At 49.4% G+C, this 13,577-nt stretch overlaps 1 protein-coding gene across 1 annotated transcript in view; it reads right to left on the bottom strand.

Annotated features, from left to right (window-relative positions):
• Positions 1-2,206, bottom strand: part of STT3B (STT3 oligosaccharyltransferase complex catalytic subunit B) — a 90,538-nt gene extending 88,332 nt beyond the window's left edge. The window contains exon 1 of the mRNA XM_044293484.1: positions 1,582-2,206. Coding sequence (XP_044149419.1) covers positions 1,582-1,847 — 266 coding nt within the window. The 5' untranslated portion in view covers positions 1,848-2,206. The remainder of the gene's footprint in view (positions 1-1,581) is intronic.
• Between the last annotated feature and the right edge of the window lie 11,371 nt (positions 2,207-13,577).

Raw genomic sequence — 13,577 nt, 5'->3', positions numbered from 1 at the left:
GTCTCTGTAACTGGACCCCCACACCTCACAGGTTTTCTGAATGCGAGACATTTCCTCTGCTCAGACTTCTGCTTCTGGTCTTGTGAAAATCCACATTATCCCAGATCATGAAGTTTTCGGTTGCAAAAACAATTCTTCTAACCTGGCATTGACAGTCCATCACAGAACTGATGATCTGGTAGGACAGAAGCAGAAGGCTGAGCAAAGACGACCAATCCCGCACCGCCTCAGGTGATGGGAGTATGAGCATTTTAATTTAGGGCTGACCTAAGGGAGTACTCTACCCCCACACATCTGTCCAAACCCAGTAATCCAGATGCCCATCCGCTCCCGATTACAGGAATTACACCATATGCATTCTGAGTCTGCAAACCCGAAGAAATGAAAATCCTGAGTAGTCGCCATGGGTAGTAACCCAAGGGACCGCAGCGTCATAATCACTACAGTGTGAACAGGCGCCCAACGAAGGAGGAAGTCACAGTGCCGCACTCACTGCTGCCAGACAGAAGGGCATATGGCAGGGTGGCAAGTCAGGCTCATCTCCCCCCTCGTCTCCTGCAGACAAGGAATGTGCCGCACACAGCAGTAAAACGTAGGAGTGGCGAGCGTGGATTCTGGAGGAGAGAAGGCAGGAAGCAGAAGCACATCACAGAGCTGGAGGGCAAAGATCTGCCACCTCAGCCGTGCCACCTAACACTAAGATCACGTCGTCCCCTCCTCACCAGACAATCTACCAAGACACTGCCTTGCCAAGGCAGAGGTGGATCATGCCAGTCCCTGTTAACTAGTATATGCCAGTCTACCAGGACATTAGAGAAGCCGTGTATGACAGCAATGAGTCACCCAGTATATGCCAGAGCCTAGTTGACACTTAGAAAGACGTATATGCCAGCATGTCGCCCACTACGCATCTACACAGAATCAGTACGTGCCAGAATATGAAAGAGCCTGGTGACCAGTATATACCAGCACCTAGTGCCAAGTATATAGGGGTAGAGGCACATGCCAGTGTAAGAAAGAGCCTGGTGACCAGGAGATGCCAGCGCCTGGTACACCAGTAAGTGAAGCAGTACACTTCAGCAGCAGTATATGCCAGCACAGTCACCCAACGAATCACAGTATATAGCAGTGCCTAATAAACCAGTGTATGCCAACTGCTAGCCAGCCAATGCATGCCAGCGCCTGGTCACCCGCTATACATCTATATAGAGCCAATACATGCCAGCGCCTGGTCAGTCACTATACATCTATATAGAGCCAATGCATGCCAGCGCCTGGTCACCTGCTATATGCCAAGGCACAGTGACCCAGGCACTTGAAAAGCAAGTAATGCCAATACATAGTTGCCCAATATATGCCAGCTCTTAACCGGCCACGACAGGTGCAACAGAAAAATGACAAGTTCTAGACAGATTCCTTGCTGGCCACATGAAGTTTCACTGCCAGGAGACTCTCAGACATGGCACTGTGCCAGTCATCACATAATACCTGGGCACAGCAGCAATACAAGTGTGAATGACTGGCACAGGCGCCTGTGTGACTCTGCCCGCCCATTGTCCCGGGGGGCGCCCGCTCACTCACCAGGGGTCGAACTCGTGGATGATGCTCTCAAAGCGGATAACTGCAAAGAGCCTGGAGCTGAAGCCGGCCAGCCAGGCCAGGAAGAGGATGGTGAAGGCGAGCAGAGACTGCCAGCCCGCCGGCTGCGACAAGCCCCCCGACAGGCCTCCCCCGGGCGGGTGCGCGGCCGACGGTCCCGAGCGCCCGGGGCTCAGGGCGGGGGAGGAGGCCCCGGAGTTGACGGTTGCCGCTTTGTGCTTATTATCCAGGGCTGCGTGCTCCGCCATGTTGGATTCCCCCCCGCTGGCCGCTCCTCCTCCTCCCGGGGTGGGGGTGTGAGTTGGAGGGCGGCTGCAGACGGTCGGTGCCTGGTCGGGAGGGAGCTTTAAACTGCGCGGGCGCGGGGCTCGTCCGTTCGCCGACACCCGTCTCCGTGCTCTCCTCCGCTGCTCCGCGCCACTGCAATTCGTGATTCCGTCAGAACGGCCGTCCACATCACACTCCCGGGACTAGTCCAGTGCAGGGGCCGGCGGGACTGGAGCCGATCAGCGCTCCTCGGCTCCGAGCTCGAATGACATTTCCTAGTCAACGCTGAGAGAAAGGAGGGGCGTTGTGAATGGACACGCCCACTCTTATAGAAGCCTAAACTCCCCTCCAATAAACTAGCGACAGGTACGTGAGAGGCGGAGCTACGTCAATGCCCGAACCAGTGGCGAACAATAAACTCCGAGCGCACGCCTATTTCGCTGGCAATGACGCCACTTGGAGGCGGGGCCTCCTCAACACTTCCCTGTGGGCCTAAGGCACGTGCTGTCAGATGGACTGGAAAAAGGAAAGCGTTAGGTGATTGACTGGCCGGCTCCGCCAATAGCTTTCCAGAGCGAAGGGGAAGGGCGGGGACTCGGCGGGGACTGCGGAAAATGAGCGCTGCTGTGGGCGTGGCTTATGTGGCCTCGTCATCCAATTATCTTTTCCCGCTGTCAGTCTACTCATTCAATGCCGGAAGCGTAAAGAGCGCGGTGACCGGGGCTGGCGGGACCTGTGCGGTCCTGTATGGCACCGCGTCTGTCCTGCTTGTACCGGCAGTGACTGCGGTGCCACCAGCCCGCGATACGGCTGATCAGCCATGACAGCCGGGATCTGTGCGGTACCGGAGTGCAGGGGGCAGTGTGTGTCTGTTCATGGCCAAGTAATAAATGCTCACATCTCCAGTGTTCACACAGAGCGATCTCCACGGGTCACCTGATGTCATATGTATAGATAACATCGTGAACAAAGAGAAGTCGCATTTGTCCTCTATACTTTAATTTTAGGATCCACTTCGGACTGGGAACTTTAAGTGGCCCTAGAAAAATACTAAAAGTGGCCCCGTTTTGTAGTTGGGTACAAATTAAAGGGAATCTGTCACCTGCTTTTACCATTTTAAGCTGTCACCATCGCTATGTTCACTAAAGTACCTTATTTCCAGCAGTCTTCTTTTTACTTTATTTCATTTTGTCCTTTTGATATAAAAGCGCTTTTTATGATATGCTAATGAGGCTCCAAGGTGCCGAGAGGGGCGTTTTTTTCACTCTCCGGTGCCCAGTGACGCCCCCCTGCAGTGCCCAAGAACGCCTCCTGATCCTCAAATAACCTCCCACAGCCCGGCAAACGGTTCCGCCCCCTCCCCACGTCATAGTCTACCTTCTAGAAATGCCCCGTCCTTCGTCCTGTCGGCGGCCAGAAAACTCAAAAATCATCAACCTCCTGAGGGCAAAAGCACTCAGATTACGTCACTGGGCTCGGCGCATGCCCAGTGAGACTTTTGAGGCTGTTGCCCTCAGGAGCTTGATAATCGCGCAGGCGGTACTGCGCCTGCGCGAGTTTTCAGGCGCCATGCAATGACCAGTAAGCATTTTCCCTTACTAGTGTGGAAAGCGCTTATTGGTTAACAATTTAATAACCAAGCCTGAAAAGAATTTTTTTGGGTGATTTAGCGCACGTGGTGGTTCGAACGGTTCAAACTTTTTTTATGTGTTGTGTAAGAAGGTACCTGGAATCATTGTGGATGGAAGGTTTTGTCACCGAGGTTCCTGGCCTCGATGAAGTAAGAGCCAGTATTTTATGTCAGCAGCAGCTATTGCTAATTGATACCTTGAGATTTAGCATGGCTGTAATAGCTGATCCGGGAAGGCTCTTACTGGGAGTAGTCAAAGTGCTGGGTGGGTGACTACTCTATGTTCCAGGACGGATTTTGCCAAGCATAAAAACCAGCCAGCACTGCCAGGTGTGATGGATTTATCTCCCTCTGACAGTGGAGCTCAGGAGTCTGTGTGCTGTGAACTGAGGGCTGTGCTGGGATTTGAGGTTTGAGCCGGGCTGGAGGACTCAGGCCCCTCTAAAGGCGAACAGGCTGCCTGTGGACTTGATGAGGCTGAACTGCTAACAGGGTGTGAATTAACACACCAAGCCACCTGCGTTTTGTGATACACCTTATCTGCATTTTGTTATACACCAATGTGTGAATAAACACCGCTGTTTGATTTAAGAACTGTGTACTTTGCCTATATACTGCATCTGCTAGTCCTAACTACCAGAGCGAATCCCCACAATTGGTGAAGGATGCGGGCAAGTGCAGTGAGGCTGGCGTGAATGCTGATATATTTTTAGGTTTGTATTTTTGGGCACAGTTGTATATCGTACATCAAACCAGCTGTATTTCAACCCATGCCCCAAGACATAATGGAGGCTGTTGTGAAGGCCCTCATAGAGGCTAATTTGCAGCAGCGAGAGACCAACTTGCACCAACGGGAGGCTAATTAGCAGCAGCAAGAGACCAACCAGTTGCTGCAACAACACGTGATGGCTTTGCAGACAGCAGGAGCAACCCCAAGCGTCCACGATGCCCGGAAAGCAGTCCGTGCAGTGATCGCTAAGATGACACCCGCAGACGACATTGAAACCTACCCGGCAATGTATGAGAAAGTGGCTATCAGGGAGAAGCTACCCTGAGACCAGTGGGCTGAAGTCGTCGCTCCATTTCTGGCATCCGATTCCCAGCGGGTGTATTTCGACTTTCCGGACGATCAAGCAACTGACTACCAAAAATTAAAGGGTGAGATTTTGGCAAGACTGGGGGTGAATGTCTTGGTTCGGGCCCAGCGGGTATATCAGTGGGGATTTAAGCCGGCTGAGCCCGCGAGACCCCAGTATTATGACTTACTCCACCTTTTGCAAAAGTGTCTACAGCCTGATGTGTTGAGTACCACGGCTATGCTGGATAGACTATTGGCTGACATATTCTGGAGGGCGCTGCCACCCCTTCTCCAGCACCGGATCGGCCAGGTATCTCCTGGCAATGGTGGAACGCTATGAGGCCACAAGAGAATCTCAAGGGGGGTTCTTTTGGGAGGAGGGCAGGCAAACTCCAGAACTCCCCACACCAGGCCCATCGGTATGAGCTAATGAAACCTCCCCGGGAGGTTCCCCCTTTGGGCTGGACTCAGTTAATCTGCTGGCCATGTCAGTAACCTGGCCACACCAGGGCTGAGTGTCCTCATTGGGTTGAACCCATGGACACTGTGGTTACCGACAATTGCTATATGCTAAGAAACTGGGCTCTAGACCACTTGTGCCAGGTGGAAGTGGGAGACACTCAAGTGGAGGCGCTGCTGGACTCAGGGAGCTTGGTGACTCTGGTAAAAGCTACCCTGGTGCGGTCCACTGAGTATACTAGCCGTAAAGTTGGGGTGATGTGCATTCATGGAAACTTGAAAGACTGCCCCACTGCGCTGGTGTCTCTAACCACGGTGGCCGGCAGGTGGACCCACGAAGTGGCAGTCGCCACAAAACTCTACTATGAACTCATAATAGGGAGAGACTTTCCAGGTTTCCCTACCCTATGGCCGGTTGTGAGAGTTAAGGATACCCCTGAGACAGGAATAAGCCCAGGAGATTGACCTTGTTCAGGGGGATGGCTAGAATCCTGGGAACCTGAGGCCGAAGGGCCAGCAGTAGGGGTGACCGCCACTTCGGTGGAAGAGGGGGAGACAACCCCGTGTAGGGTAATGGTGGGAGATGAGTTGCCACCGGGTCCTGGGTTGGCAGACCTCAACGTCTCCGGGGAGAATTTCAGTACAGCCCATCGTCGAGACCCAACCCTATCCCGGGCCTGGGAGAATGTAGTAATACTTGATGGTGACCCCAACAACCTGGGGCCTAGTCAATGTTTCCCTGTTTTGTGGTCCACCAGAATATGCTATATCAGGTAAACCAGCTGCGGTGTGAACCTGTTGAAAAGTTGGTGGTGCCCGGGGCCTATCGAAAACTCATGTTAGAGTTAGTCCACCAACATGTTCTCAGGGGTCATCTGGAACTGCAGAAGACACAGGACCGGATACTACAACGGTTTTACTGGCCCAGTGTCTTTAGAGGGGTGGATGACTTTTGTAAGTCTTGCCTGACCTGCCAAACCACTAGCCCCTTAGTGCCCCTCCCGATTATCGAGGTACCATTTGAGATAATCGCTATGGATCTCGTAGGCCCAGTACCGAAGTCCGCCAGGGGGCACTAACACATCTTAGTCGTCCTGGACTACGCCACTCGGTACCCGGAGGCGGTGCCACTGCAACATACATCGGCCAAACTCATAGCAAAAAAGTTCATGGAGATGTTTTCCCTAGTGGGGATACCCAAAGAGGTTCTGACTGACCAGGGGACTCCTTTTATGTCCAAGGTCATGCAGGAGCTCTGTAAGTTGCTGAATAGCAAACAGATACGGACATCCGTCTATCACCTGCAAAATGACGGCCTAGTAGAAAGGTTTAATCAAACGTTAAAAACTATGTTAAAATGAGTAGTAGCTAAGGATGGAAAAGACTGGGACCTCCTTTTGTCCTATCTTATGTTCGCAGTGCGAGAAGTGCCCCAGGCCTCTCCTGGGTTCTCACCCTTCGAATACGTCACCCAGATGCAGGAACGTATGGAAACCGTGTTGCCGCTGGTAAAAGAACATATGGAGGCAACTCAGCGAGCTCAAAGTCGGGTATATAATCGTCAGTCTCGGGTCCGGATCTTTAATCTGGGAGATTGGGTTTTGGTTCTGGTACCGACAGTGGAGAGTAGGTTACTGGCTAGGTGGCAGGGACCCTACGAGGTACTCGAAAAGGTTGGAGAAGTAAACTACAAGGTACACCATCCTGGGCGGCGGAAGCCAGAGCAGGTGTACCATGTTTATTTACTCAAACCATGGGAGGATAGGGAGGCCAGTACTAACGATAGCCCACGCCTGAGTTTTCTAGGGGGAGAGGTTTCGGCCCCTAAGTCTGAGGTAAGGAAAGCAGTTGCCACAATGAAGATTGCTGACAGCCTCTCCTCTAAACATATTCAGGAGGCCAGGGATTTCGTCAGCAGGAACACGGATGTGTTCTCAGACCTCCCTGGACACACTTCCATAATCCAGCATGACATTGTCACTGAGCCTCAGGCCAAAATCCGGTTGAAACCATACCAGGTACCCAAGGCTTGGCAACAGGCCATCTCTGAGGAAGTACAACTAATGCTGCAACTAGAGGTCATCAAGGAGTCTAGAAGTGAGTAGGCCAGCCTTATAGTACTGATACCCAAACCAGAGGGGACGTTGCGGTTTTGTAACGATTTTCAAAATTAAATGAGGTATCTAAGTTCGACTTGTGATGATCGAGCATGCTTGGCCGAACACCTGTTCGTTGCTCGGCACATGGCATTACTTGGCCAAGTACCGCATGTGCTCAAGCGCCATGCTCGAGTCTCCTCCCCGCACATTTCTCGGCTGCAGGTAAATGCTGCCCTCACTGTAATGCCTGTAGCCATGTTGGCTACTGGCATTACAGTGATTGGCTGGCCGGTACACATCATCGGGTGCTATATGATGCATGTTCGCCTCATTTGTAGTCAGCTCTGAGCATAGGAAGGGACAGAAAGTGTAGGGAGTGTAATAGGAAAATTTTTATACAAAAAACATTTCAAGACCCAAAAGTCCTTTTAAGGACTATTGTGTGTGACAGCAGCAATATATATTTTTAGCGCATCCTGCGCTAAATACTGTGTAATAGGTAGCTGCGGACAGTTAAATTATTCGCGCCACATCTCCTATGTAAAGTGTGCGCATCCCTAAAATATCAGTGACCTCCAGTGCACTTTTTCCGTAGACGGTGTCCGCTGCAGACAGTTAAATTATCCGCACCAGATCTACAATGTAAAGTGTGCGCATCCCCAAAAAATATCAGTAACATCCAGTGCACTTTTTCAATAGATGGTGTCCGCTGCGGACAGTGAGATTAGCTGCGCCACATCTGTGTAAAGTGTGCGCATCTCTAAAATATCAGTGACATCCAGTGTACTTTTTCCGTAGACGTTGTCCGCTTCTGACAGTGACCATACCAGGGCCACATCTCCAGTGTAACGTGTGCGCTTCAAAATAATTTATGTGACATTCCGTATTTTTTGCCCTATAAGACACACCGGTCTATAAGACGCACCTAGGTTTTTGAGGAGGAAAATAAGAAAATAAAAAATTTTAACCAAAAGGTGTGCTTTTGGTGGGTTTGAACTAATGGCGGTCTGTGCATGACACTACAGGGAGTGCAGAATTATTAGGCAAGTTGTATTTTTGAGGATTAATTTTATTATTGAACAACAACCATGTTCTCAATGAACCCAAAAAACTCATTAATATCAAAGCTGAATATTTTTGGAAGTAGTTTTTAGTTTTAGCTATTTTAGGGGGATATCTGTGTGTGCAGGTGACTATTATTGTGCATAATTATTAGGCAACTTAACAAGAAACAAATATATACCCATTTCAATTATTTATTTTTACCAGTGAAACCAATATAACATCTCAACATTCACAAATATACATTTCTGACATTCAAAAACAAAACAAAAACAAATCAGTGACCAATATAGTCACCTTTCTTTGCAAGGACACTCAAAAGCCTGCCATCCATGGATTCTGTCAGTGTTTTGATCTGTTCACCATCAACATTGCGTGCAGCAGCAACCACAGCCTCCCAGACACTGTTCAGAGAGGTGTACTGTTTTCCCTCCTTGTAAATCTCACATTTGATGATGGACCACAGGTTCCCAATGGGGTTCAGATCAGATGAACAAGGAGGCCATGTCATTAGATTTTCTTCTTTTATACCCTTTCTTGCCAGCCACGCTGTGGAGTACTTGGACGCGTGTGATGGAGCATTGTCCTGCATGAAAATCATGTTTTTCTTGAAGGATGCAGACTTCTTCCTGTACCACTGCTTGAAGAAGGTGTCTTCCAGAAACTGGCAGTAGGACTGGGAGTTGAGCTTGACCACATCCTCAACCCGAAAAGGCCCCACAAGCTCATCTTTGATGATACCAGCTCAAACCAGTACTCCACCTCCACCTTGCTGGCGTCTGAGTCGGACTGGAGCTCTCTGCCCTTTACCAATCCAGCCACGGGCCCATCCATCTGGCCCATCAAGACTCACTCTCATTTCATCAGTCCATAAAACCTTAGAAAAATCAGTCTTGAGATATTTCTTGGCCCAGTCTTGACGTTTCAGCTTGTGTGTCTTGTTCAGTGGTGGTCGTCTTTCAGCCTTTCTTACCTTGGCCATGTCTCTGAGTATTGCACACCTTGTGCTTTTGGGCACTCCAGTGATGTTGCTCTGAAATATGGCCAAACTGGTGGCAAGTGGCATCTTGGCAGCTGCACGCTTGACTTTTCTCAGTTCATGGGCAGTTATTTTGCGCCTTGGTTTTTCCACACGCTTCTTGCGACCCTGTTGACTATTTTGAATGAAACGCTTGATTGTTCGATGATCACGCTTCAGAAGCTTTGCAATTTTAAGAGTGCTGCATCCCTCTGCAAGATATCTCACTATTTTTGACTTTTCTGAGCCTGTCAAGTCCTTCTTTTGACCCATTTTGCCAAAGGAAAGGAAGTTGCCTAATAATTATGCACACCTGATATAGGGTGTTGATGTCATTAGACCACACCCGTTCTCATTACAGAGATGCACATCACCTAATATGCTTAATTGGTAGTAGGCTTTCGAGCCTATACAGCTTGGAGTAAGACAACATGCATAAAGAGGATGATGTGGTCAAAATACTCATTTGCCTAATAATTCTGCACTCCCTGTATTATGGAGGATTTGTGGATGATGCACTGTTATAGGGTGGGGGATTTGTGGATGGCACTGTTATGGGGGGGAGCTGTGGATGGCACTGTTATGGGGGGGAGCTGTGGATGACATTAGGATGGTGGGGGGGATATTTGGATAGCATTATGATGGTGGGGGGATCTGTGGATGATATTATGATGGTGGGGGGGATCTGTGGATGGTATTATGATGGTGGGGGGATCTGTGGATGGCACTGTTATAAGGTAGTGGATCTGTGGATGACACTGCTATATGTGTCATCCACAGATCCCCCCATAACAGTCCCATCCACAGCCCCCCCCATCATAATGCCATACACAGCCCCCCCATCATAATGCCATCCACAGACCCCCCCATCATAATGACATCCACAGATCCCCCCCACCATCATAATGCCATCCACAGATCCCGCCCACCATCATAATGCCATCCACAGACCCCCCCCCCCCATCATTATCCCATCCATAGATCCCTAAGGAGGGTCTGTAGTAGGCGGGGAGAACAGCGGGCAGTGCAAGCACTTTACTCTGGCCCGCAGCTCAGTATGTACTGTATTATACCTAGTGTAATCATAATATCTAAACTGCGCTCCCCCTGCTCCCCATCTGTACCGTACTTACCGGTACACATGTCACACTCCGTCTCCTGTAGTAAGCGCTAGCAGGCAGGCCGGGCTGCAGGCGGCCATAACTCACTGAGGTCACGTGCCTGCTCCGCCTGCTTCATTCATAAAGTAGGCGGAGCAGGCACGTGACCTCCGTGATTTACGGCCGCCTGCAGCCCGGCCTGCCTGCTAGCGCTTACTACAGGAGACGGAGTGTGACATGTGTACCGGTAAGTACGGTACAGATGGGGAACGGGGAGCGCAGTTTAGATATTATGATTAACACTAGGTATAATACAGTACATACTGAGCGGCGGGCCAGAGTACAGTGCCTGCACTGCCCGCCGCTCTCCCCGCCTACTACAGCATTCGCCCCATAAGACGCAGGGAAAAAAAAAAAGTAAATTTCCAGCATTCGCCCCATAAGACGCAGGGGGGAAAAATATGCGTCTTATGGGGCGAAAAATACGGTACATTTGAATTTTTCCGTAGACGTTGTCCGCTTCTGACAGTGACATTACCAGGGCCACATCTGCAGTGTAACGTGTGCGCTTCAAAAATGTATCTGTGACTTTGTCAGCTTTGAAACCATACTCCCCCCGGAACCCAAAGACTTTGGTTTCCCGGAAGCAGCTCGGCAGGTCATGGGAATAACGCTGCCGGATCGCCGGTCGTCATCGTTTATGGTCGGAACCACGATGGTATCTGATCGTCTTCGAAACTCCGACTTTCATTTTTGATTAATGAAAACATTCTTGGCAAATGCTTTCACTTTGGTTCGTCTTGCGCCGATCCCAAAATTTCACCTATAGTGGCGTAATACGGATGCCCCCGGCCGTCCCTCTTAATCATGGCCCCAGTTCCGAAAACCAACAAAACAGAACCGTAGTCCTATTCCATTATTCCTAGCTGAAGTATTCAGGCGACCCGGCCTGCTTTGAACACTGTAAATCTTTTCAATGTTCAGCTAAGCAGCATGCCCTCAACCATAATGTTTTACAGGGTCAGCTCAGCAGCAGGCCTTCGCATATAATGTTTAAGAGGGTCAGATCACCTGCAGGCCCTCACCTGCAATCTTTTATAGGGTCAACTGACCTGTAGGCCCTTGCATATAATGTTTTAGAGGGTCAGCTCACCTGCAGGCCCTCACCTACAATCTTTTAGAGGGTCAGATCACCAGCAGGCCCTCACATACAATCTTTTACAGGGTCAGATCACCTGCAGGCCCTCACCTAATTATACCTAATAGGTCATTTGCGTGCATGCTGCCTTGCTTGGATGTGGTAGCCGTAACCATTTCTCAGGCTCCCTCTCCGTAATCAAACTATTATTATCCCTTACCCGTGGTCACCGTCGTTAGCTCTGAAAATAACATCGAAAGTTGATAGGGCAGACATCCGAATGGATTGTCGCCGTCATGGGGACATGCGATCGGCCCCAGATTATCTAGAGTCACCAAAGCGGCAGCAGACCCTCGCCCAAAATGTTTTAGATGGTCAGATCAACAGGCGCTTGCTCCAAATGTTTTTGAGGGTCACCATCAGGCCATCAATCATAATTTTTCAAGGATGTGTATGATGCCCTCCTTTATGTGTAACACAGGGTGTATTGAAGTGCTGGTTTTTGGCAGCCCTTTCAATTAGTGCATAGGCTTTATGAGTGTAGGAGTCCCACTACCTGAACAATTGTACCACAATGTGGCCCTCCTTTATGTGATATACAGGTTGTAATGGAGTGCCTGTTCCTTGTAATTTTTGGTAGAACTTGCACTTTATATACAAGTAAATATACAGGAAAGAATGTTTCCTAACAATTTTTCTATCTTTATGGCTCTATGCTGTGCCATTCCTTTATTATTTCTACTAGAAGTTATGAATGAATTGCTAGCAGTCTGCAGTAAGGGTACAAAGGGGAGGTAACCAGTTGGGGGGTGTACCCACACAGACTCACTCTATCCAATCAGTGCTGCCATTGTCAGACTGTGCAGGGACACCCCCCCAACTGGTTACCACCCCTCTGTACCCTTACTGCAGACTGCTAGCAATTCATTCATAACTTCTAGTAGAAATAATAAAGGAATTGTACAACATAGAGCCATATGGATAGATGCTCCAGAATTGTTATTACATGGGGAATGGTGACAAGTCCTTTTTAAGTTTCCAGTCTGCCCCTGCCGAAACCAATCCATGGCTCCCCTGATCAAAACTGCGTCATAGTGATTCATGGTGCAGTCAGTTCCTATCTGATCGCAGGTCTAATGTACTATGCTCTCTGTATGTTAAGGATTGTCCCTCACCGGGTAAATTCGTTCAGATAAATTAGTCGATTTTCTCATCACACTCTTTTTACATGGAGCCATTTCAACCCCATATAATTACAGATCAGGGGCATACTAAGTAATCATGGGTTCCTATAGCAAAACTTGGAGTGGGGCCCCATTGCATCATGGCCACTTTTAACAATATGTTCAAAAAAGCTTATGTTTGGTGTCTCTAATGAGCAAGGGCTAAGGCAGACACTGAGGTCATAGAACAAGGATAATGCACACAGTGATGTCACACAAGGGTGGACATACCGCCTGTGCAGACACTTCCAAGTAGGAGGGGGCTCATTCTTGAATACTAGTGAGCACTTCCATAATGGAAGTGCTCACTAGTCTGCAGGAGGCGAGGAAGTGAAGTGATGTGAGTGCTGTACTCACTCCTCCTCCCTGGTCTCTTCTGAGCTGCACTGTACTGTCCTGACTGGGTAAAGCCTCAGGACTTACAGCGCGCAGTATGACCTGACGCTGCACACAGTCAAGTGCGGGCTGGAGGAGACTAGCGGGCGGGGACTGCAGGAGAAGACACCGGACATGTAGAGCAGCGGCCGAGCAGGAGAGGTAAGTTTATGTTGAGTCTGATCTGAGGTCTAATGGGGGTCTAAGCATCTGATACAGGGGTCTGGACATCTGATATGGGGGTCTGAGATCTCATATTAGGGTCTGAGGATCTGATATGAGGATCTAATAAGGGAGTATGAGGATCTGATAAAAGGGTTTGAGGATCTGATAAGGGAGTCTAAAGATCTAATATGATGGTCAGAGGATCTGATAAGGGAGTCAAAATATCTGATATGAGGGTCTGAGGATCTGATATGGGGGTAGAGGATCTGATATGGCGGTTTGATTTCAGGATCTGATTTGAAAGGAAGGTGGGTATTTTTTGTATTATCACAATTTATAAGGGGTATTTTTGTATTAGTGCACA

The sequence above is a fragment of the Bufo gargarizans genome, chromosome 5 (assembly GCF_014858855.1).
Source record: "Bufo gargarizans isolate SCDJY-AF-19 chromosome 5, ASM1485885v1, whole genome shotgun sequence".
In the NCBI taxonomy this organism is placed as follows: domain Eukaryota; kingdom Metazoa; phylum Chordata; class Amphibia; order Anura; family Bufonidae; genus Bufo; species Bufo gargarizans.
Note: the sequence above shows the minus strand (reverse complement) of the source record. Positions and strands in the feature narration are given on the sequence as shown.